The 25,560-nt window shown below is 40.3% G+C and overlaps 1 protein-coding gene across 2 annotated transcripts in view; it reads left to right on the forward strand.

Moving 5' to 3' along the window:
- LOC102237452 (rho GTPase-activating protein 6-like) overlaps window positions 1-25,560 on the forward strand; it is a 65,592-nt gene that overhangs the window by 18,063 nt on the left and 21,969 nt on the right. Inside the window, exons 1-3 of one of the 2 annotated variants that reach the window (XM_005806425.2) lie at window positions 9,222-9,367; window positions 16,259-16,415; window positions 25,477-25,545. In XM_005806425.2, the coding sequence (XP_005806482.1) occupies window positions 16,280-16,415; window positions 25,477-25,545 (205 nt within the window). In that variant the 5' untranslated portion in view covers window positions 9,222-9,367; window positions 16,259-16,279. Of the gene's footprint in view, window positions 1-9,221; window positions 9,368-16,258; window positions 16,416-25,476; window positions 25,546-25,560 lie in introns of those variants that run through there. The other variant, XM_023346665.1, reaches the window with a different exon arrangement.

Consider the following 25,560-nt stretch of genomic DNA (forward strand, 5'->3'; position numbering starts at 1 on the left):
CGGTGTTGCAGTGGTTAGCGCTGCAACTTTGCACAAAAGAGAACTTAGTTCTTAACCGGGCGCCTCTTTCTGTGGGAGTTTGTATGTTCTCCCTGTTTTAGTGGGGGTTTTCTCCGGGTGCTCCGGTTCCCCCCAAATTTCCAAAGTCATGTAAATTATCATCAAAAAAGGTCGTATTAATTTCTAGAAAATTTAATTTGCAAACATTTCAGATTGGCGAAACAACAAAAGTCTTTTGCAGTGAGAAAAGCAAGAAGCTTGTTTTAGAATGGTGGACCATTCTGTGGATGGTTGTCCATCTAATTGTAATATTGCTCTGACATTTTAGGACATGTCTGCTCCCGCTGCATTAACAACCAGCTCCCCTCGCCAGCTGCCAGCTGGCCGGGCGCTCCAGGTTTGGTATACCGGGAGAGAACGCCTGACTCCCGGCACATTGTTTTAAAAACTCCCGCTAGCTTTCCCCAATGAGTCTGACCGATATTAGTCAGACAGGTAATATCTAGTTGTAAAATGTTTCGTTTACTAAAGTATTTCATTTATTCCTAGGCAAATCGATTTGATTGATTGAAGTTAAGCCTTCAAACATAACAGTTTTATTTAACTGTAATGGCTTATCTGAGATCTGGAGAGTATTATACTTAAAAATGAATAATTTGCTTATATTTATTCCTGATAGAAATATGTAATATAGGTTTGAACATTTTAGAACTAACAGATTTCTTGTTTTTTTTTTTTCTTACTATGGAACAACCTTTACTATAAAGGTAAAGTATAATACAGAAATCAGGAGTAATACATGGCTAAAAAACAAACTTTGGCTCTGTTGTTTTTTTTCTTCGCAGCTCTTTGCTTCACGCTGGCAAGGTTGCTAGGCAACATAAGTTACAGTTAGGTGGGGGCGGGGACAGTGGGTGAAGGCTAGGTCTGTCCGAATTCACAGCTTTTCTCTTCCGGTCTTCGTTTATTCACGGCCTTCGAAGGACCTGGTTTCCGTAGACCGGGTCCTTTGAAGGATGCAGACCCTGAATTCGGACACAGCTATAGAATGAATTTAGGTAAAAGTTTACACTTTCTCTACTAACAGTCCTACCAAAATAATTATATTGGCCTTTCAGATTAAATTGTTTGTTACACAGCTCTTCGGAGAACTTTAGCTAACATACCTATTTTGACTTTATTTTGCTAATCCTTCAGTTAAATGTAGTTAACTGTAGCTACTGACTCTAACCCTTCAATAGCTACAGTTACATAGCTACAGTAGCTAGGGTTAGCTTCAGTAGCTCCTTTGTAAAATCCCTACAGGAATTTAAAACCAGTTTACTGTAACTTTGGTAGCTACAGAAAACTTTAGCTACTGAAGTTAGCCCTGCAGAAGCTAATGTTGACTGCAGCTGCAGCAGCTAATGAAGCTAACAGTAGCCACAGTTAATTGTAGCTTAACTGTTGGTGAACTACAGTTTAGTATTATGCCTGTAAAATTATGCTTCCAGTTGTTACATGTTTTTGTTAAACAGAACAGTTTGATAAAGTTTTGAGAATTCAATTCAGGAACTAAAACCCACAACATCTGCATAGAATCCGCTAACAGAGGCAAATAGCTAAACTTCAGTTAATCTTGAAGTGCTAGCGCTACTAGAAGATCAATTCAATCTACGTATTTCCTACTTTCAGTGTGCATTTGGGCACTGTTTCATTAAGACCAGTAGGTCACAAGTATAATTCAAAACAATATTTTCTCTAACAAGTATGGTTAGCCGATCTTGTGCTGAGGTGACCATGTGTATCTGTTGGAATGTATGCTTTACCGCTGTTTGAAATCCTTCTATCTAAAATAATTACCAGGGTTTCTGGTTTGAATATTTAGAATTACCACATGCATTCACTCAGTAGCAGCAGCTCAATCTGATCTGGGGAAAACGTCTGCTGTATCCCACAGTAAACTGTCACAGGACAAATAGTCTTGTTATCTGACTTTCATTTAGAAGAACTTAATCTTCAAGCCTAATTATGATCCCTATAAGCCTTTCTGCTTATGACAAAGTGCACTGTGACATATCCATGCTTCAAAAATAGGGTGAGGGCTCTTTATCCTTACAGCTGACAGTTTACCTATATATCTCATATTACTATAGCAATTTGAGCTGGCTTTAAAAGACCATTATGTGTACTGTCTTCTTTTCACACAATATGATCTGTAACTAGATGTGCCAGTGATTCTATAAATAGCAGCACTTCATCAATTATACTGCACCTGCACTGCTCCTCTCTAAAGTAACATAATGTCCTCCTTTGTCACTGTATGGTGTGTGTATTTATAATTGACTGTGTTTCTTCTTGCGTCAAGTAGGTGTGTGTTTTTGTGTATATGTGTATTTTCCTATATATGTGTGTTTTAGCATTTCTCACCTTGTAAGGCCCATTTTTACAATGTTTTGAGTACGATAGAAGTGTTGTTTTTGGTTTAATGGTTGGGTTTAGTGTAAGGGGCTGGGTTAGGCTATAGAAGTGAATGAAAACTGAATGGAAGTCAATGTGAAGATAGAAAGACGTAATCATGTGTGGATAGATGAATGTGTGTGTGTGGGAGAGAAATGGCAAAAAAAAAAAAAAAGAGAGAGAGAGATAGTGTGAAGATAATTGCATCTGGTTCCAGTAATGTGCAGCTTGCAGTGTTGGACTCTGTCCTCTGTGCACTGAAACATCAAAGTTGCAACATATTTAATTTGGCTTACTCAAGGCTGCACTCTAAACCTTCAGTCTAATCTCATTTTTAGAGGTTTAATGACATAAAAGCAATTGTAAATACTTTTTTGATTACTTTTACAAGGGATATACAGAAAGGTTTACAAACCCCGGGCTTCTAAAAAAAATTACATAATTGAAAGGCTATTTCATTTTAGTAAGTCAATAAAAAAGTGCAACCATTAATTTTGATGATAATGGCTTACAGGCAAGGAAAACCAGAAATTCAGTTTCTTAGTAATAAGGTACACTCAGCATTAGCAGATCAATATAAAATGTTAAATAAACCTATTTTGTGGCTTACACAATCACAGAGTGCTTTACCCAGACTTATTATTAGAAAGTTTAGTGAAAGGAAAAGCATGTTAGAAGCAGCAGAGCTAGTAATAACCATGAGAGGACAAATACATGCAGGACATTTGGATACACCTAACATATCCCTTCTGTTGATGCATTTCTGAACAAAAGGCAATATCGGAGGTGTTTTACCGCGACTAAGGAGATGGGGAGATATTTTTTCCATAAAAGTATATTTTCCATTTCATGGATTTGGTATACATTAACAGAGAGGGGAAATGCCATGTTCAAGGGATTTTTGATTATGGTTTTGGTTTGTTGCTATGTGTTGTGTTATCACACTTACATCTTATGACTCTGGGTGTACTCTTCTGAAAGTTTATCTTTATTTGATGCTTCTGTGCTCTTGCTTCCATAGCCTGCTTAAGCCCCCATAAAGTTAAATAATTGTAATAAATTTTTTTAAAATGTCTTTTAGCAGTATACAGATAAGAACTGCTTTGACTTGATTGATAAAATATTCATTTAACTTTGATGTTGAAGGTTCTAAAGGACCACATAAAATCTTATGGCGGGCCAGATTTGGTCCCCGGGCCTTGAGTTTGACACATGTGATCTAAAACATGCTCGTCGTTCATGTACTATTTCTAAGACACATGCTTTTAGTTCTTGCCCTGCTGTATGTGAATACTCTAAACATCATAGTGTCATATTATTACAACGATACTGATAACCTCCCCTTATTTTCACATAGTTTTCTAAATTTGATTCATCTTAAAGTTTAAAAATCACATATTCATATTTACATGTAAATAAAACCCTCAAATTGATCTTAAATTTAAATGATCCCTTTCATCAACCCTTGAACTTAAAAGTATCCATCTGTCTTTTGCTGCTCTTGCCATCTTGTTGAACATATTGTGGCCTATAGGTGGTGCTGTATCCTTGAAGTTCATCCATATGTCCTGACATGGATTTCCTGCTCTGGCAGAGAGCATTAATTTGAGAGTCGCCTGTGCATCATCGTTCATCCTGTTTTGAAGAAGAGCGCTGGAGTCAGCACATAGGCTTAGGGACGTGACCACGCGGTGCCACCTGTGACCTTTGAACTGGAAATGAGTGGCAGGGTTAGAGGAAGCGATGACGGGGAGGACAACCAGAAGATATCCATGAAATCAGTGGAACAAGACGGGCAGAGGGGGCCGCAGGTCAAAATGGTTTCTACAGGAGTAAGCGCTTTTCTTCACTATAGGAAGCAGAACCTTTGGCTCATGTTTTTCTGTTTGTGTTTTTTTTTTTTTTTTTTTTGGTAAATTTGTACATTTTTACATTGATGCGTTTTGCTACAAAAATCAGAACACCATTTAAGATGTTTACCAACAGTGGCATAAGAAACGCTTAGTGACCAGAGTTTCAGTAAATTTTAATTTTGGAATCATTAAACCATCTAAATCAACTGAATGTTATTAAAGGAACGGACTGCATTGATACTGTGTCCAGATAAAACCCCAGAAATCTAATAAGAACGTGACCTTCTTAGTGACCACCTTTTATTATAACAGTACGATCTCACATTTCAAAAATAAGACATTCCCAGCCTTTATTTTAAGTATATTTTAAAGAAACAAAATTACCCCATATGAACTATGAAAGCGTCATACAAAAATATCAGATATAGGTCTAGAAATAACCGTGTTTTCAACACAATCAATGTAATTTATCATGAATGTTAGCAAAACATGGCACAAATATTTTTAATATTTTACCTCAGTTTATTATTTCATCAGGTATCAAAATCACAGTCAGCTGAACATTGAGTGTATTACATTTTACATATAGTACTTTTTTTTTAAGCGATCAGGCTGTTTTTAGAAGCCGTAGAGGTCCTGGTGCATAACTTAAGGTTCAAGATGGCAGGATATTGTCCTTCGGGATTTTCTAAAGAGCAGAATTCAAAATTCCATCAGTTATGGAAAGTTTTCCAGCCTCTGATGAAGCAGGCCAACACCAGACCATTAAAACTTCAATTTCTTTAGAATGGAGCACGTTGTGTTATATTGCTTTTAGAGGTCGTTTAGGCTATTTCATGTTGTCAGACAGGTTCTATTAAATTATTTACTGAATCTGTGCCTTGAACAGATTGTAGTTATCCAGGTTATATTTTCTATCATCAGAAATGTGTTTGATGAAGAAAAATCTAAACCAGAATACATCTGCATGAGGGCAAAAATTTTTTTAAAGCGCCGTTGAAGTTGTGATGTTGTGGGAAATTGCAGATGTTTTTGCAGCTGAATGGGAAAGCGAATTAGCCCTGAGAGGAAAAATTGGTTGCTCTAAGTTGAGAGCTTATAATCAGTCAGATACTGTTTGTCCGTTTGTGTCTCTGTTGGTCCAGTTTGTCTTTGTTTTCTTTTTGTTTTGTTTAGTCTTCACTGCCCTGCAGTCTGTAGTTTATTTGTTCGTCCTCCACTCTGCGGTATCTTCTCCATCCACCATCTCTTGTATTTGTCTTCCATCATGGGATGTTCGAGGTCATTGAATCCAAACTTGGCTGTGGTGACCTGACAAGTCAGATTTTTTCTTCTCCCCCTCATATTAGCTGCTTTTGTTTTGGGCTTCGGTGTGTGTGACAGACGTGTTCCAGGCTTATTCTCACGCACGCACACACAAACACAAGCTTCAAGATGGCTAATAAAAAAAAAAAAAAACTAGCAAAAAAAAGACACTCCATAAATGTTATTTAATTTATCTATTACTTACCTTCATAATTTCACTCTTAAGTAATGTAAGTGATGATTATGTGCTGGCTTCCTCTGTTTTTTATGAATTTATAAATAACAGATTAATCAATTTGGACTTTGATACTTTGATTGCTGCTTGGGTTTCTTTTTTATTATTATTTAGAAGTGCATCTATTACATATTTAGTGTAATTTAAACCATATTTTACTTGGTTTGAATCACGGAGTTCCACTGGGTTTTGTTCTTGGCCCCATTTCATTTGTTCTTCCTTTGCACCGTCTCTTAACATAAAGTAGTCACATATTCTAGTACTACTATCCTGGTGATGGTGAGTTTTATTTCTCTTTTTGAAACATCAGTATATTTCAATCCAATACACATTTAGTGTAATTTAAAGTATGTTTCAGTTGCTCTGAATCTCTCATGGAGTTCCGCTGGGTTTGTTCTTGGCCCAGTTTCATTTGTTCTTCCTTTGCACCGTCTTTTAACATAAAGCATAGTCGTATGCTGCTGTCTTGATGATATTGAGTTTTATTTTGCAAGTTGTTGAGAATAAATAATTCTGTGTTTTCCTCTATCTCTTTTAGCTATTTGCATGCTCGAATATACTGTACATACATGCATTCACATAGATCACATGCGCTAAAGCTAAAGGAAATGACATGTTAGGAAACACCCTCAAAGGTAAGGTTAAGGAATATGACACAATAGGGAACGCCCTCTTTAGGGCGTAGCTTAGATAGAGGCTAACAAATAGAATTGCAAACTATTGTTTGATGCCATTTTGTTCTGCTAGCCTTTAAGGATAGCATGAGCTATGGACCAGCTGTATTTTGGTTAATAAATGGAATTCATAAATTCAACTCACTGACTCTTCTTCAACCTCATACATCAAGAACTTAGCATGGAGAAAGGATAATTCTCCACAAAATATACAGATTTTAATATTTGAAAAGATTATTTTTAGTCCTGCTGAAGCTAAAACTGAAGTATTTGGCCATAATTACACTTTTTAAGAAATGGAGGAAAACAGTGGAAACTAGTAAGCCTGAGAACACCACGGCATCATGTTATGGTTTGCTTTGTTTTTTTTTGCTTCTTGATGGTCCACAAATTATGTGGTATCATAATTAGAGACAATCATGTGGAAATATTAAAACCACATCTTAAGTTATCAGCTGGGAATTTTACATTTGGACACACTTGATGTTGTCATCCAAACATAAAATTATCCTAATCATTCTTTCATTTAGTTGCAAAGGCAGCTGTCCTACAGTGGACAGAACTTAAAAGGTTTGTGTGTGTGTGTGAACCAGATTTTTATATACTTGTGGGAACCTGTTTCTGTCTGCAAAGTGGGGGTGTGGGGACATTTTCTTGGTCCCCATGAAGGGAAATGCTGTTTTTGAATTAGGGGCTAGGTATGTGGTGGTTAGGGTTAGGATTAGGGGTAGGCTGTAGAAAATGAATGGAAGTCATGACTGTGTGTGTGTGTGTGCGCGCATTATGGCCTACAAAACTGACTCAGCCGGTCAGAAATTCCCAAATTTAAAGAAAGTAATAAAGAAAAATCATCTATCATTATTCTGGCATTTAACAATTAGAAGTGATTTTTGTAATTCTGATCAAAAACAACAGGAATAAAAAAAACCATACGTCTACTTCATGCTGTGCTATGTATAACTTGTTGCTGATCATGTTGTTTTGTCTCTTTAAACATCATGAAAGCCTTGATCATGATCTCACATATCCAACGTCATAGAGGTGGTTTAATTCCAGCTCAATTAGAGGAGATCCAGGTCAGATCGGGGCTCAGAGAAGCTTTTGACGCCCACTAACATATCCTACGACTTGATCATCTCTCACTTCAGCAGGTTTCCTCACAGCCTTTTTCTTTCTTTCAGCTACGCTCTCCCCTGTCCTTTTTATAGACCTTTTATCCTGTCGTTTTAATCCTTTGCTTGCTCCCTCCCGCTTGCCTCCCTCTTCTTCTCTTTCTGTCTTTCTCCCTCCTAACTTCTTCTGTGTCCTTACCTTCCTATTGGTTCTTATGAATTAGTCTTGATACTTCTTAAAATCTGTATTTCTCAATCCAACATGTTATCATTTCACCCGCCCTGACCTAGCAATACCTTACTGTCTCTACATGTTCTTCAAAGTAAAATCTGTCTCTGTCTCTCTAGCCCTTGAATAATAGTAGGGCTGTATAATTATATCGATTCTACGATATTTATCGATTTTTTCCACCCTCAGAAGGTATCGATTTTTCATCTGTGAGTATCGATACGTTAAACCATAGGGGTCCCTAGGCTTATACCGTCGTTTTAACATGTCTGGTTTGTGACGGCGTAGCAGCAAGACTCCGTCTTCCCCTGCCTCACTTTCATCTTGTGCTTAAATTGCACATTATAAACTACACACCAGTTTTTGAATTGTGTTAATAGGCCAAGTAAAACCGGAGTTATGCTAAAATAAGTAAACCATATTTTTCCGAATGTCCAATCAGAGTCAGGTATTGTGTAGTTGGTGCTTTTAATCAATTTTCAGTTAATTAAATCCAAGTCTATGGAACACAAAATGTCACTAAAATCACTCTGTCCTTCTAAAATCTTTCAGAAAATCGTAAAAGTGCACTGAATTGTACTGTTTGCCAAATATCGTGATACTTATCATATTGTGATCAGAATATCATATATCGTATTGTGAGATTATTGTATTGCTACAGAGAAGTTTAACCTTTGGAATATTTTCTCAAAGTTACAATATTTGGGCTGGTCATACCCACTGACTTCTGACCATTGAGAGCAATGTGTGTGAACTGTGACTATATTGACTAAATACTGTATATGTTAACTATATTTGTAAAAACCAAACAAAAAAGGGTTCTTGCTTTGCCATGCTAACCCGTTGTTGTGTATCGTCTTGTCTTGGGAAGCATTTTACCGTTCTTCTTATTACCTCCTTCTCTTCATAGGTAGCTGATGCTTTTTTTCCATTTCCTCTTCAGTTATCCCTGTAATATTTTCTCACCATATTCCTGTTTCCTACTTTCTGTCCCATCTCTTTTTTTCCCTTTTCTGTACCCGTGTTTGCCAATTTTGATTCTCTTTTCCATTTTCCTCCAAACTTGTCTTTCTGTCTGTGTTTGCTCAGATCCATGCGTTTCTTTAAAGACCCCTCCTCATAAAGTGGCAATAACATCCCTTTATTGCCTCTTTAAATCCCTCCTCTTTATTACGTTCATGGTTTCTGCTGATAATTTCACCCGGTTATCTTTCCCACTGTCTATAAACTTCACTGCGTTTCCATCTATCCAGTTTCTTCTGCCCTTTTTCCCCGTCCCTCCTCCCTCCCTCCTCTCTTGTGTTTATGTTGTAAGAAGTCGAGTCGGCGGCACCGCTTCTCTTCCTCCTCCTCCTTTTCTCTTAATCTAACACACTGCTCAGCCCTCTCCAGTCAGTCTCGTTCAGCTCAGATGAAGCTGAGATGAATTTGTTTTGCTGAACAAAGTCTGGATAACCAAGGCTCTGCAAACTAAAGGCAACAAAAGTTTGGGGATTTAACTGAGAAAAGCCCTCCTACAGGTACAGTTGGTGCGTGTGTGTGTCTGTGTGGATACTGTGTGATTTTCATGTTGACAATCTTTGGATATCTACCTTTAGTTGTTTTGTTTGCCTTTTAGGCCTCATAAATCACTGATAATTGCATGATAGTTAGAAAGTTTTTCCAAATTAGCTCAAAATATAAAACTCTGAGTTTTATATTTTATTAATATAAACTCAGATTTTATATTTTACTCTATTTTCTCCAAATAGACCTGAACATAGCAGAATTTGTTGTGTTATTCTGTGTTTACTAATAGTTTAGTTTATGTGAAACATAAATTTACCGTCTTTACTCCCCGAGTTGTAGCAAATTCTGCTACAACAAAATTAGCTAACTAGCAGAATTTGGACTATATCTGAAAATATAGTCCAAATTATAAGCTTAACCCAACCCAAGTGTTTGCCTATGATCACCAATTGAGGTTTTCTCATAAAAATTTTATTATTGAAATAAAAATGAGTGCGTTAATGTAGAACCTTTCCAACCTTCCTGTCTGAAAAAAGACAAATAGGTAAATCTTTGAGGGGTTATCATTAGACGAGTTTCAGGGAAAGCTCAGATGGTTTGAACTCTGTATGATATCAATTGCCAAGCAACAAAAATGTTGCCTTTGTTCTAATCTGGAAAAACAAGCAACATATTGACTTCTTCACAAAGGGGGGCAGGTTATTTGCTGAAAAAGTGCAGGAGCTCTAATGAACTTAAAGCACAATCTTTTGTCAGATGAGATGAAAATTATTCAGGTTGGGTTCAGGATTACATCAGAGTATGAAATGTAACAGTTAAAGCACAGCGGCGGAGGTGTGATGAGATGGAGCAGTGGGGAGTGTTTGGGTTCTTGGAGTTGGTAATAATGCACAATTTTGGAATATTGTTCAGTCTCAGTGCGTAGATATTTATCTATTTGGCTCATGATGGACTGGCGACCTGACCAGAGTGTGCCCTGCATCTTGCTCAAGAAGAGGCACCATGTGTACACAAGCGTGATTAACAGCACTAAGACCCGCCTTCTGGTTCTGATTGGTTGTTTTTAGTTAGCACTGGAAGAAGGCAGAAGAGCTCGATTTTTGTCAATTATCTGTCTCATACTACACTATTATGAGATATTGACAGATTTCACAAAAATCCCAAAAATATTTTTATAAAACAGCATTTGATATTACCAAGAAGGAACACCAATATCTATTTCAGTGTCACAGCTTTATCGACGTGTTTGGTGTTTTCTTGCAAAGTGTGAAGCTGTTAATGCTCCTCTAGTTGTGCAAGTCTGGGCTCATGTTTCACGCCTTAACAGTTGTGGGACTGTTTTAATTTTAGTGTAGACGTCAAAATTGAATCTACGTGTTTGTGCGGTAAACATGAAATTTTAGTCGAACGTGACACAACAGCTGCTGTGTCAACGAGTGACCTGTTAAGGCACAAGTCTTTGGCTCTGCCAAGAACCTATTAGTAAATCCTACTTGTGTGCGTGTGTGACTGTATGTAAGCCACTCCCAGTCAGAGCACGTTTACATACTAATGTGTGTAAAGCTGTGTTTTGAGACACATCTTAATGAAAACCAGCCACCGTGTCCTATTAATTCTCGGGAACACAGTGTGAAGCCGAATAATGAGACGTCATTAGATCTGAGGAAACTCTGTTCTTACACGTTTATTATGTAAATCCTCAAACAGGACAGAACACACTGAAGGATGTGTTTGTGTTTCCTTGATAGAAAATTAAAAGCTTTTGTCAAACTGTATCAGCAAAAAGACTTAAATGAAGAAATTAAAATCTGCTTGATGTCACAGTGTGTTTTGTTCCTCTGTTGATGTGGGTGAAATCTTGAACGGATTATTAAATGACGAGCCTCTGATCACATCAACACACCCCTGATGAAAGAGATGCAGAAAACCTAAGGGATTGTTAAGATAAGATCTGAGTTTTTAGTTTCCATTTATTATTCTTTTGAATTAATGTGAGTTACAAAAACACTTAATTTCCCTTTGGAATCAATAAAGTATTTTTGAATTTGAATTTCTATCCTAATTTTTAACTGTGTGTGTTCAGTCTGAAGGCTTTGTGTAATATTAGATCATTCGTGTCTTATCTGTCTTATTATATCCTCAAGAGCTTTAACTATTTCATAGTGCTCATGCTCTTTTAGATTGCCAGTTTGCAGGAACGTGTTAGGCAGAGAAGTGCGTCATCAGCATATTGGTGAATACTGACCGGCGAAATAAAATATTAGCTGTAAAATTGAAGCAAAGGCAGAGTGTTTGTTTCTGAAACAAGTGTAAATATATTTTTACAGGAAATAAAAATGTAAACAATTCTCAAATGAAAAAGTTGTAAAGTGCCACAAATATAAACCCCTATCCTCATCTACATTCTGCCTTCTCCAGGTACCAAAGCTTTCAAATTTTAACATTTCTGGTCCTAAATATCAAGATTTACTTACTTTAGTGTTTAGAGTTAGTTGTCTCTCTCATCACTTCTTTTTAAAAGGTTGTTCATTTTCCTAATCATTATTTTACCAAGTTTCTCTATGGAGGATGGAGATTTAGCAAATATTAATCTCAAAAACAAAAGAACTGGTTCTCTCAGGACATTCAACACTTCGTCTTTTTTTTAAACACTCACCTGGATCAGGTCATTTCACATCACTGAAACGGAAATGAATGCAGCGCAAAATAAATTACCTCGAGCTAACGAGGCTAACATGGGTTGGCATTCGGTCTCATTTGGCTTTGTGGTCAACTGGTGAGGTCACAACGAAAGGCCGCGGCCAGTGAGGAACATCACAAAACGAAGACAGAGAGAAACATGGAGGCCTGGAGGGGAGACGTCAACATGTTTGATCCCGCATGTGGAGGAGAGGAGTGAGAAACACCTGCTAGCTGTTAGAGAGTGTTTCTGTAGCTCCGTCGCCTCATCATGAGCCTGGCATAGCAACAAGCTGGTCTTTGCATGCATACACATTATTTTGTATTTTTTTGATGCTTTTATAAATAGCCATATTTCATTTTAAACCTAGATAATCAGTGTGGTACAGCAGGTGTTTCTCTGCAGTGATTATTCATTCTGTCAGTACAAAAGTTTTGCAGATTTAAACAACACTTTGAACATGCTTTTGATGCAAATTAGCAAAAAAAAAAGCAGTTCTCTTAATTAGTCCAAAGATGTAAAAAAAGAAAAAAAAAGTAAAGAATATCTGATGTTCTTATTCTACTCCAGACTGTTTTTGGTTAACATGAGGAAAAATATCTTGCAAGCCTGGCACAAAATACTCCATTGCTCCGTCTTCCTGTGTGGGTTGGCTGTCATGTGGCGTGAATTGTCTTGTTTCCTACTTCCTGCTATTGACAGCAGCCCATAACTAGACAGGGTGTAAGGAAAGGTCGGGAAGAATGGAAACTCAAATCTACAAATGGAATCAGTGCAGTAAGAAATGCTAAGTAGTGTTTTGTTTATTATGGGGTCATAACGTATTATCACTCTGTTTTCATCATATGTTGTCATCATGAAGGCACACGGAGCATAACTGGTCAACTGCAGACCTGGGATGGGATATTATTTTCCTTTCCAGTAAAAAAAAAGAAAATGAGAAAATACGTAATGACTTTTAGTGATGTTACAAAACATTATGCATTTTCTTTTACTAAACTTCTATAAAACCAGATGTTTGCATCTTTTTGTTCATATCGCTGTGATGAATAAAAAGCAAGTTGAATGGTGAATCGAAGTTCTTAACACATCAACCGTACATATCAGTCAAGTTTATTTCAATAGCAAATTTCACCAACAATGTAATTCAAAGGGCTACACCATAAAAACACCAAAAATCAACTATTGAAACATTAGATGTTTTGTTACATCAAAATAGACATAGATGTAGCCACATGTGAAGCACTTTATATTTGCTTTAAACATAATATACTGTTGTATGTGTTTTCATAAACGCACACACATACAGTACATGCGTATTCGGTAATGAACCAAGGTGGAGATCTGAGTTACTCCATAAAATATCACAAATTAAACCCAACATCTTAGCCAGCGGAACATACATGCTATTTCTGCAGCTTCTAATGGCAACAGTTGCCCCAAACTTCTCTTCCAGGTTATGTAATGCGACAAATAAAACTGATTTAGAATGGAATGCATAAACGAATCCATTTGCATGCTTCAAATGTTTCAGTAATGCTGGTTAGAGTCTGCAAAAGACAAAAACATTTTGAAGTTGTAGCAGTGGCTACGACTTTACAATGCCCCGACTGAACCATTGATCGAAAAGAATGCGCCGTGACATTGATTTAGCTCTTCCCATCTAAAAGGTTTGAGTTTTAGCTTTAAAGTATTTGTTTGTTTTGCACCAAAACTCTGAACGTTTTAGTAAACACAGTGTTCCTGATACAGACGTCTTATTTACATTTTGCACGAAATTCCTCCTTTACTCCTGAGAGCTCAGCAGTTGGAGGAAGGAATCCCTTTTTGCCTGCGGTCACACTGCAGACGGATTTGCATTTTTGTCTGACAGGGTTTGAAAAGTTGGGAGGCAGACATTTCATGAGTTAGTCTGGCTCTGGTTGACCTTCATCTCACCAATCTGTCCTCCCAACACTGTACATTCACCCTGCTCTTTTCAAGATCACCTTCTCTGGATCACAAGATTCTTTTTAAGCGACATGATTCCAGTTTAAAGCACCAGTAATTCAGATAAGACCCTTTATTGTTTTTATTTGCTACATTCCAGAACAACGAGTCTCTCTTACAAATTAACAAGTTTGCCAACACGACTTTGGTACTTTGGGTCAAACATTTTAGGTTTCCTCCCGCAAACTTCTCACAGTATATACAGCTTGCTGAAATTTTGAACCAATCCAAATCATTGATTTTGTACTGCTTAATCCCAATTGTCTCCTACTTTATGCTATACTGGTCGTTTTTTTATCCGATACACCTATTTCCATCAAAACTTTAACTTTTGAGATGTTGCATCAACATTTCCGCATAATATTTTACTCCTCGTCTATTTTGTGAGGCGCACCGGTCCCTCTGAATGTAACAAACCGTCTAACATTTGAATTTAACTCTCACTAGACCTCTGGACATTTCTCCTAAATACCTGACTGTATTTTTAAAACTGAAGTTTGGCTTTTTATGTTGCATAATGGCTTTTCCCCCCCCCCTTTCAGTCAGCTTCCTCACAATGCATCTTTACTTTTGTTTTGAGGTTGACTCAAGTATTTCACTCCTAAAAACACACATCCTCATGCGTCTTTGGGACACAAAACTGAACGCTATCCGACGGCCGCAGCTGTGTAAAACAGCCCATACTGAAAGTAAACACATTTAGATATAAATTGCTATGAAACTGGGCTGCCACTATTAAAGTCCTACTTTCCTTTTTATTTAGAGTGAAACTTCTGTCAAAGTGCTGCCACATTTTTATACTTTCATTCCACCGAGCACATGAATATTTAAGCGAGACTTGAGTGTGTTTTGTGTGCCCGTAAGTCCACCCAGTGATATGAATGTATACAGAAGATGTTTGATGGTACTGCAAGTTTTACACAATGCATTTTACGAGTTTATGTTAACGGTCTAAAGTCGGACGCTGTTTGACCGCCATGTACGGATTTTATATACAGTTTATTTTTACCTCTGCAGCTGAGGGACAGACGGCTGATCTGAGTCAAATGCTCCATAAGCTCGATGAGAGGCGGCGGGAGCCACAAAGTCACATTTACAAGCTCTACTGACAGAGAAAAGGGAAATTATTTGAGCTCGACACTTTCCATTCTGATGATTAATGTTCTTTGAATTCTGTTTACAGAGAAATCATAATCCATTTTATTTATGGTGTTGGTTGTGTGTGTTTTTTTATTTCTGTTTATTGGTTTTGATGTGTTTTATGTTTGGATATGTAAAATGGGTTTCAGTTCCAGTGTTAAATGTTCTTTACTAAATTGAAGTTTGTTGGTCTTTGAGAGGGAAAACTTGCATTATTATGCCGTTATCAATATATTCTATGAAAATGATCTCAACGCAACTATCTTGTTATTTATCATAATATTTAGCTTGTCAACTGTAGTTGGTGTTTCTTTAATTTTGATGCATGACCGTCCAAAGAGTCGACTTTGTGTTTCTTGCATGCAAGGAAAAAGTGTCGTCGTCTTCTTTCAGCCAGCCTAGTAACAGGTGGGGGAGGGGAAAATCTGTGTTACTCTGTGCTGCCTGAGAAAGTGGATTTCTGACTCTCGTCACTCTGGCTTCTCAATAAAAGGACTTTTAAACCATTTGGGAAAAGTTGGCTAATCGTAAATCTTGATGTGACAACCTTTTTAAAAAAAAGTTACTGGCAGAAATATTATTACAACTTTCTGAAGACTTTCCTGCCTGTGTTTACATTTAGTCTGTTTTCTGAAAACAGAAATGTGACAGACATTGATGCTCCGTTCTAAAATGTATTACCAGTGTGTTGGCCGAAGCTTTGTCTAATGAGAGAAATAAAACCAAAGACCTCAAGGTCAACAGACAAAGAGTATCAAAATGGTATTTTGCAAAGAATGGCTCAGATAAAAATAAACCAGTGAATAATACCTGCAAACACAATTAGCAGGGCAATAACTCTATATTTTGCACCAGAATAGAAGCGCTTGACTTGAAGTTGGTCACTAGAAAACTCTTACTTTTTGTGTTGTGGACGTTTTGAGGCATCAAACAACGTGTTTGATGGTTGTTTGATCATCTTTGAAGAATTTGATGAACTCTGATTTGTTTCATCGAACTTTTCAGGATAGAAGAGAAACCTGTCTCTGTGATTAATGACACAAATGTCTAATTTTTGCAGAGATTTTAGACCTTGACTCTTCTCTGCTTGCAGGGGGACCACACCTGGGCGACCATGTTGGGACAGAGTGTGCGTCTGCAGCCGGTTCCCATCCAGAGCCTGTCAGAGCTGGAGCGCGCCCGGCTGCAGGTAGTGGCGCTGTACCACCTGGAGGAGAGAGACCTGGACTGTAAGATCAACATTCCCAAAGGTAGGAGGAGGACAGTGGAGTAGCTTCTTGAGCATTCGACCTTTTAGCTTGAAACTGATGAAAAAGTACTGGCTATAAATCAAATAATCTGGCTTTGTTGTCACTAACAAGCTCCCATATATTTTAGAAAATCTATCTGTCAGTTAGATTTTGTCTTATTTCAACCGTATTAAGATATTTTCACCAGAAACTAGTCCAAATGTACTTGGTAACATTTTGTGTTTTTGCAATGTGGGCTGAATCACTTTCTTCTTGAGAACAGGGGCTTTTTCTTTTTTTGCTTGACCCCAGATTTCCATCATCATCATCATCATCATCATCATCATCATCATCATCATCATCGTCATCCTTTGGGATAAATTCCCAGAACGAAATAGAGAAAACAAGATTCGTATTTTTCCCGTAAATATCCCATCCTGTTCTTATCGTCTTCGTCTCGTGAGATGAGTGAATCGTTGCAACATATTATCCTTAGTAAAACCTTAATAATCAGCTGAAATATTAAAGGCGGCAGCTTCTTTACATGATCCTTTTTTAAGATCCAGCCAGGAAGAAGAAGAAGCCAGTATATTACTGCTTTGTTAGATAACACTGTGACCAAAGCCTCAAGATTAACCTTTCCGTGACCCTCTTATTTCATTATCTCTGCCCCGATGAACCAAAAAAACCAATCAGACGTTAAACCGTCATATGATCAATTCATTACTCTAGAGGTTTTCTTCCCGTCTCGTGACTTTTTGAGATACCTGGGGAAAAAAAAAAAGCAAACATTCCTCAATCCAAAGGTGCTTGACTTTGTGGCTGCTGACGCATTACGAACATCGCACTAGGAATCTCTGAAGTGCTTTCAGAAGGAAAGTTGAGCCTTCATCCTGGCTCAGATGTTTATTTGCGCGGCATTCCTCCGCTTGATGCTCCCCGCTTTGAAATATTGTTTTCATGGAACCTCTTGATCCGCCTGAACTCCAAAGAGCTGAATCCACGTGGTAATAGGAAATAGTTGCTCCAATGCGCCGCAACCGTTTTTTTTTTTTTTTCTTTCCCCTGCACACACACCTCACAGACCCGGACGTTTTCTCCCAGGTTTTATTGAGACCTGAGGGATACAGACGGGGTTTTTTTTTTTTTTCTTTGCTGCTGTGGCCATTAAGCTACTTTTCTCAGACTCAACGTTTTCTCAAATAACTAACCAGCTCAACTTTGACCACGTTTCTATTTGAGGCTCGATATACGTCTTCTTTTTTTTTTTTTCTGCTCAATTATGCTTGTTTCTTCACAGTTTGTGGGTTTCGTTCACATCCCCAAAGAGAAACTTTAGCAGCCATCCAACTTCGCAAAACTTGCCCCGTGTTTGCGTCTTTAAATTCCCCCTCAGGGAAACTAAACCCTGTTTCGTTGACTTCATCCTGTGGAAAGAACTGGAATAAAAACAAAATTGAATCAACCTGCAAACTAAAATCTGAAAAGTGTGATGTGTATTTGCGCTCCTGCCACTTCCTCCTGTACTTTGACTGTGCCTTTCTAATACATGAATGTGCTTTAGTTTGAAATTTTTAACTTAAACATGTATTTCACACATTACAGGTTTCCCAGCATTCTATGTTTTGCATTCGGCTAAAGGGAGCTTAATAAAAATGTTTAAAAAACATGCTGCACTTTTCAGATTTTTACTCATTAATCCCGATACAATTAAAGTTTGTGTTTGTGACAGCAAAAACATTTTTTTAAAGTAGTTAATACTTTAAATACGTTTGCCTGGAACAACAGCAGAACATCCACACTGTTTATTTGAAATTGATTAAATGATTTTGATCATTTAATCAGTTTGTGATTAAATTATAATCTTAAATTGTGAGTTAATCATAAATGTTATCCATTCAGCCTGTCCAGTTTCATTTTCCATATGGATTTTTTTTTTTTTGCTGCATTTAAAACGGTGATAGTAAAAAAAATAATTGCATAACACGTGAAAATCGTAAAATTTGTGTCACATTTTCCCTCTTGAATTTGGACCAGCATGGTTGGCCATAATTAATGAAGCAATCGGTCTTATATTAATAAGAGAGTTCATAGTGAAAATGTGTAGGTGTCATGGGGTGCGGGTGGTGAGAGTGGTGAGGCAGACGCTGTAGACCCAGGTGGGATGAAAATGATGATTTTAATGGTGAATAAGTCCAGGAACAAGCAGCAGGCACAAGGAAACACTGACAACGAATAGACTAGACGTAGACGAGGACCCGACGAGGAACAAAGAACACAGGTGGAGTTAAATACACGGGAGGGTAATCACAGAGACGAGACACACCTGGGAACAATCAAGGGGAGGACAGGACAACGAAGAGACTAAAGGACACAGAAAACTCTAAATAAACACAGAAAAACACAGATCCTGACAGTACCCCCCCCTCAAGGGCGGCTACCAGACGCCCACAAAACAAAAACACAACAAGGGTGGGCGGAGGGGCGCTGGACGGGGGGCCAGAGTCCAGAAAAACAAAAAACAACCCACCATCGTGGGCGGAAACACAGGGAGGGCCAAGAGTCCAAAAACAACAAAAAACTACCCACAGGGTGGGCGGAGGCAAAGGAGGCGGGAACCACAGAGGCGGTCCGGCGGCCGTCCGCGGCGCTGGAGGCGGGAACCACGGAGGCGGTCCGGCGGTCGACCGCGGCGGCGGGAACCACGGAGGCGGTCCGGCGGCCGTCCGCGGCGCTGGAGGCGGGAACCACGGAGGCGGTCCGGCGGCCGTCCGCGGCGCTGGAGGCGGGAACCACAGAGGCGGTCCGGCGGCCGTCCGCGGCGCTGGAGGCGGGAACCACGGAGGCGGTCCGGCGGTCGACCGCGGCGCTGGAGGCGGGAACCACAGAGGCGGTCCGGCGGCCGACCGCGACGCTGGAGGCGGGAACCACGGAGGCGGTCCGGCGGCCGACCGCGACGCTGGAGGCGGGAACCATGGAGGCGGGAACCACGGAGGCGGTCCGGCGGCCGTCCGCGGCGCTGGAGGCGGGAACCACGGAGGCGGTCCGGCGGCCGTCCGCGGCGCTGGAGGTGGCGATGAGTCCCGGGGACCGCCCACAGACGGCGACGACGAGCCCCCCGAGGCAGGGTCTCTGGTGGAGCACAGGGGGTCTCGGTCGGAACGCTGGGGGTCTCGGGTGGAACACTGGGAGTCTCGGTCTCGGGTGGAACGCAGGGAGTCTCGGTCTCGGGTGGAACGCAGGGAGTCTCGGTCTCGGGTGGAACGCAGGGAGTCTCGGGTGGAACGCAGGGAGTCTCGGGTGGAACGCAGGGAGTCTCGGGTGGAACGCAGGGAGTCTCGGGTGGAACGCAGGGAGTCTCGGGTGGAACGCAGGGAGTCTCGGTCTCGGGTGGAACGCTGGAGGTCAGGGTCTCAGGAGGAACGCTGGAGGTCAGGGTCTCTGGAGGAACGCTGGAGGTCAGGGTCTCTGGAGGAACGCTGGAGGTCAGGATCTCTGGAGGAACGCAGGGAGTCAGAGTCGGAACGCAGGGAGTCTCGGAAGGAACGCTGGGAGTCTGGGTCTCGGAAGGAACACTGGGAGTCTCGGAAGGAACACTGGGAGTCTCGGAAGGTGCGCCGGCTGGAACGCCGGCTGATTCGGCCTCGGGTGCGCCGGCTGGAGGTGAGCCGGAGCGGAGCCTCGGGGCCGGCTGCGGGGGCGAGCCGCAGCGAAGCCTGGGAACCGGCTGCGGGGGCGAGCCGCAGCGAAGCCTGGGAACCGGCTGCGGGGGCGAGCCGCAGCGGAGCCTGGGAACCGGCAGCGGAGGTGACAGCTCCGGAAGGCGACGAGGGGCCGGGTCCACCGGCGGCTCACGTCGCTGTCTCCGGGCGGCCTGGGGTGCGCCGGCTGGAACACCGGCTGATTCGGCCTGGGGTGCGCCGGCTGGAACACCGGCTGATTCGGCCTGCGGTGCGCCGGCTGGAACGCCGGCTGATTCGGCCTGCGGTGCGCCGGCTGGAACGCCGGCTGAGGCCTCGGGTGCGCCGGCTGGAACGCCGGCTGAAACGGCCTCGGGTGCGCCGGCTGGAACGCCGGCTGAAACGGCCCCGGGTGCGCCGGCCGCACCGGTTGGGGGTGCTGGTCCCGGAGCTGGAGCTGGATCCGGGCTGGCGGAGAGACTGTGCGGCTTGGGAGGCAGAGGTTCGCCAGCCATGACGGCTAGAGCCGCCATACGCTCCCACTCTGCCTCCCTCTGCAACTCCACCAACCCCGGGTGCGGAAAGCGAGGAACCCAGTAGTCCAACAGGAGCCCCAAGCGGATGGCGAAACCGAGCCGTCGGATGGCAGCGTACGGCTTGGCCATCGCCTCCTTATACTCGCTGATCGTTTCCGTCAGCTCCTTTATATCTTCTGGGTCCATGATGTAAAACTAAAAAAATAGCGTGCCTCACCGTTCGTCCTGGTCGGGTCCTTCTGTCATAAGGTGTGGTGAGGGTTGGTGAGGCAGACGCTGTAGACCCAGGTAAGATGAAAATGATGATTTTAATGGTGAATAAGTCCAGGAACAAGCAGCAGGCACAAGGAAACACTGACAACGAATAGACTAGACGTAGACGAGGACCCGACGAGGAACAAAGAACACAGGTGGAGTTAAATACACGGGAGGGTAATCACAGAGACGAGACACACCTGGGAACAATCAAGGGGAGGACAGGACAACGAAGAGACTAAAGGACACAGAAAACTCTAAATAAACACAGAAAAACACAGATCCTGACAGTAGGTGCATATGTCATTTTATATAACCATAGATGACAGAAAATTCAGTTTGTAAGTATTTTAGGTTTTATGTTTGCTTGGAAGAAGTTTTTAGCATTTAATTATTCTGAGAAATCTGTGAACATTCAAACGAAAATGTGTCCAAGTTTTAAGAGCTGTAAGAGGATTTCCCTAAAAGGACCCAGAACTTTCCTCTGCATATTTTTCCAGCACCTCATCTAATCCAAAACAAATCTCTATTCTACGAGCAAACAGGATCCTAAAACATCATCGTCTGTGAGGCTAATCGAGGCTAAACTGTCCAAAAATCTAAATGCACTCTACATAGTTTCCTGTTTTTAGATGCAGGCCTTTGGTTCTCATAGATGTCCAGACTTGCTAAGTGATGAAATTCATAAATCAAGGTTTAAAAAAATAAAAAATCCAATAATAATAATTTTTAAAAATCACAGATTTTGCTCCTGCTCACATTTTCTGGTCAGTGTCTTTCAAGAATGCTCGGCGATTTTTATTTACAGATTTCATATTTTCCAGTCCCAGATTTTGTTGTTTCCAGCGGTTTTTCTAACATCTTGAACATTTGAGTGCCAAACATTTACTTGTTTGTGCTTCTCTATATTAGTGCAGAACGCTGAAGCTAGCTTCTGATTTGACGGCGTGCTAAAGGACCATTTCACAGTTTTCACTCATTTTCTTGGAAATCTAAACGTAACTGAGTTTGCTTCATTTTATTTTATTTTTTAATAGAATTCATAATTGCTTGACAAAGGGTGAAAATCACTCAAAAGACACTGTCTATATTTTTCTGTTTTTGAAAGAGTCTATACTGTCTTTGGTTTGTGACCAAAATGATTAATGAACTAGACACAAATGCAAAATGTCCAAATAGATGAACATCATTTTTTTTAATTTCTTTATTTTCCTCTGATGTTATTTCTTTCTTTGATAATAGAACAAAGAATAAATTTGATCTTGAAGTTAAAAACTAAAAATAAAAATTTTCAGCAACAAAAACTCTCCTCATCGAAACAGAAGCACTAAAATATTCTATAAGAAAACTCTGAAATGTCTTTTGAGGTTGAGTTACTGCATTTCTTCCTCTTCCTGTGAGACTCTCTGCTTGTATCATTTTCTGGAAATCTTCTCATATCTTACTCATAACATTTAAAAAAAACTATTTACTGTAACTTGACGTCTTTTCCTTATTGGGCCGCAGATCAGAAAGACAAGAAAAAAATGATGGGGGAAACGGACGAATCATTTTCTATTTCCTGTTTCTTAGTTTCCATGGCAATAAAAATGTTAAGTATACACTAATATGTGAAGTACTGATAAAAAAAAAAGAAGCTCTTTCAACAACCTCTATTAAATTATGCAACTTTTACAGTTTACTGATATGAAACATGCTTGTATCTTACAAACAAATCATGCTGTGGTCAAAAGTGAAAGTTTGGTTTGAAATTGTGTCAATTAAGAATTGAAGCATAGTTAGGAATAAAACTAAATATCTTTACGCCTTGAAATTGTGTCGTATACTTAGTTTTTTTTTTTTGTTAAATTTACGCACATATTTTCTTCGGCTGATTCTTTTGTTTTGCTTAAGGAATATTGACGGGATTAAATCTGTTGGCAACTTGAGGGTTGTACAAATAATCTGAAACTCGTTAAACAGCAGACCGCCGGTATTGTTCCTTGGAGATTTCTAAAAAATTTTCAAATTCACAATTTCCCACATCTTCCTTGTCGAACAGAGGCACAGTTCAGTTCTTTGGAAAACTGTCCTCTAAAGATGATGTTTGCTCTAAAGAAGATAAACTTGGAACAACAAAGGGCAACGTGACCGAGGATTTTAGCATCAGCTGAGTGAAAGATTTTATTTTATTTTATTTTTTTCCCGCCTGGCTTGCAGACAAAAGCTCTCAGTGAGCGAGTGTGGGAATAGTTTAGCTCCTCGTCTCCCCTGAGGGGGGAAATCTCCGCAGAGCAGCGTGTCTGTTTCGGCCGAGGCTTCGCCCTCCTCCCCGCTCGTCCTCCTCGGGCCTCTGTTGCGTTCTCCCTCAGTCCGCCTCGCTGCTTCTATCAGATTTCGCTCCATAGTTTTGTTTTCTCATATCACGTTTTAACCAGATCCCTCACTGCTACTTTTTGTTGTTGTTGTTTCTGGAGTTCATTCTCATGCCCCCTTATTCTTGAGTCTCTTTTCTTACCGGGACGACGACGCTATCTGGGTCTCCGCGCCGTCTGCTGTGCCGTCTGTTTTTCTCGTTTTATCCGCTCTCCAGCCCGTCTACCTTCTCTTAATTCAACAATAATCAAACTCAGAGCGGCAGAGAGACCAGCAAGCACCAGATCTTTTGATGAACTTATGGTGGAGACTAATTTCAGATTAAGAATTTAATAAAACTTGCAGCTGCTATTGTTTTTGTTTTTTTTATATATCGCCAGAGATATAGTTAGGATATTACGCTGAACCCTTTTGTTTGTTAAGAAACTAATTAAATTAACACAATTCGCACACTAATCCCTGCAAATATTTGCACTTCCAGGGGTTTTTTAATCACGTCTGTTGCCGTGTGTTTGGACACAGACACCAACAACAAATTACTTTCTAGTAGTTCAGAGGAAAACATTGTCACACTCCTTTAGTTTTTCACTTTTGATCACATACTTTCATGTTTTCTTTTTAGGATTTATGCAACAGACCGTCACGTTCACATTCTCTCCAGTTCACGGTGATGTTACGCTTGCAGTCTATCCCACGGAAATCTGAATAAAGATTGACGTTCATGGCTGGAACCTGGCAGATTTTAGAAAATATTCAGCGTCTTTGCATCTTTTGCGTTGCAGTTCATCTTTTTCCTTTCTCAAACTAGCAACGGTTCCAACCCACAGACCGCAGAGACTCTTAGCTGGAGCAACTTTGTTAAAAAGGATAGACAAACATTTTAGTCTATAGATGTTAGGTTGGATTCAGACAATTTCCGGGTATTTATTTACGCAGGTGCTACAGCTTAAATTTGTAAAAGCTAAACAAACAAACATTTCTGCAAACATCTCTCTCTATTTGACCATCACTTTTTCTTCTTCTGTGTTTCGTAAATGTACAAGTGCAGCGACACACACTCATCGATAGAAAATAAGCCTTAGATGGAGGTGCCGTGTGTTCACTGGGAGGAGCTCTGCACTTTAGAAATAAACCTTAATTTCCTGCAGTCGTGGGAATTTGAACTCTTTATCCCAACAGCTGAAACGCTCCCCCCCCCCCCCCCCCCGCTCTGTTTCTATTTCTATGTCTATTTTTGAAAATGTCCTTGTCAGTAAGGTTGAAAACAAAAAGGAAGGGATTTTGTTACTCATGTCGCAGGTATTTTGGAAAGCGCAACTGTAGGTAATAAATCAAATCCTTACGTAATCGGGAAAAGACTAATCCATCCTCGGATTAGTCTTTTCTAAACACCAGACCCCGGGATTCTTGCACATACACAAGTCTGAAAAGTGAAACGTGGAGCTTGTAAAAGAGAGTCGACCTGCTTTGAAACAAATTACATAAGGAATCGGTGAAGTTCCTGTGAACCATTTTTGCAGGAAGCTGTGGATATACTGCTAGTTCACATCAGATCTGGTTGGAAATCTGATTTGATTTTCAGTCAAATTGAGCAAAAGTAGTGAGATTAGATGTAACAAAGTTGTTTTTTCAGTGCAGAGACTCTTAGCTGGAGCAACTTTGATAAAAAAAAAAAAGGATAGACAAACATTTTAGTCTATAGATGTGCACGTTTGAGTATAAAACAGCAGGGAAAGGTGGTTTTACAAAGTCTAACTTGGATGCTAGCGAGAAGAAAAAAAAAAGACTCAGAAGACATGTACTTCACAACCAGGCAGCGCCGCGTTGGTGAATCACATAAAATCCAAAGTGCAAACATTAAACATTGTCTCTGTGTTTTTCTTTGACCCCTTTTCTTACGCTCACAAAGGAAAGCAGGCAGTTCGAACAAACAGCTATTTCTCATCTACAGAAATATTCAGCTCTGCTGTTGAGGGAAGAGAAGAAAGTTGTGCTGAGGATGCAGTCTGTACGGAACATGAAAAAGACGTCGGTGGGCTTTTTGGGTTCACTTCTGTCTCTAAAGATGGCCAAAAACAATTGAGCTTTTCCACACAGAGGACAGCGCAGTGTTTGATCTCAACAGTACACAATGCGATAAATAGAAGAAAGACACTTCAGACCGTGGATTGCACAATCTTTATTGTTGAGAATGAAGCGCAGACGATCCGACGGTTAACATTCGTTGTAACTTAGTTTTTCCCTTTCTCCCCGCAGAAATACGCAAACGAAGAAAGTCCCTCCGCAGACGGTTCGACTCCTTCTCAAAGGAAAAGAAAGAGCGAGGTAAGTTCACGCAGC

Source organism: Xiphophorus maculatus, chromosome 14 (assembly GCF_002775205.1).
Source record: "Xiphophorus maculatus strain JP 163 A chromosome 14, X_maculatus-5.0-male, whole genome shotgun sequence".
Taxonomy (NCBI): domain Eukaryota; kingdom Metazoa; phylum Chordata; class Actinopteri; order Cyprinodontiformes; family Poeciliidae; genus Xiphophorus; species Xiphophorus maculatus.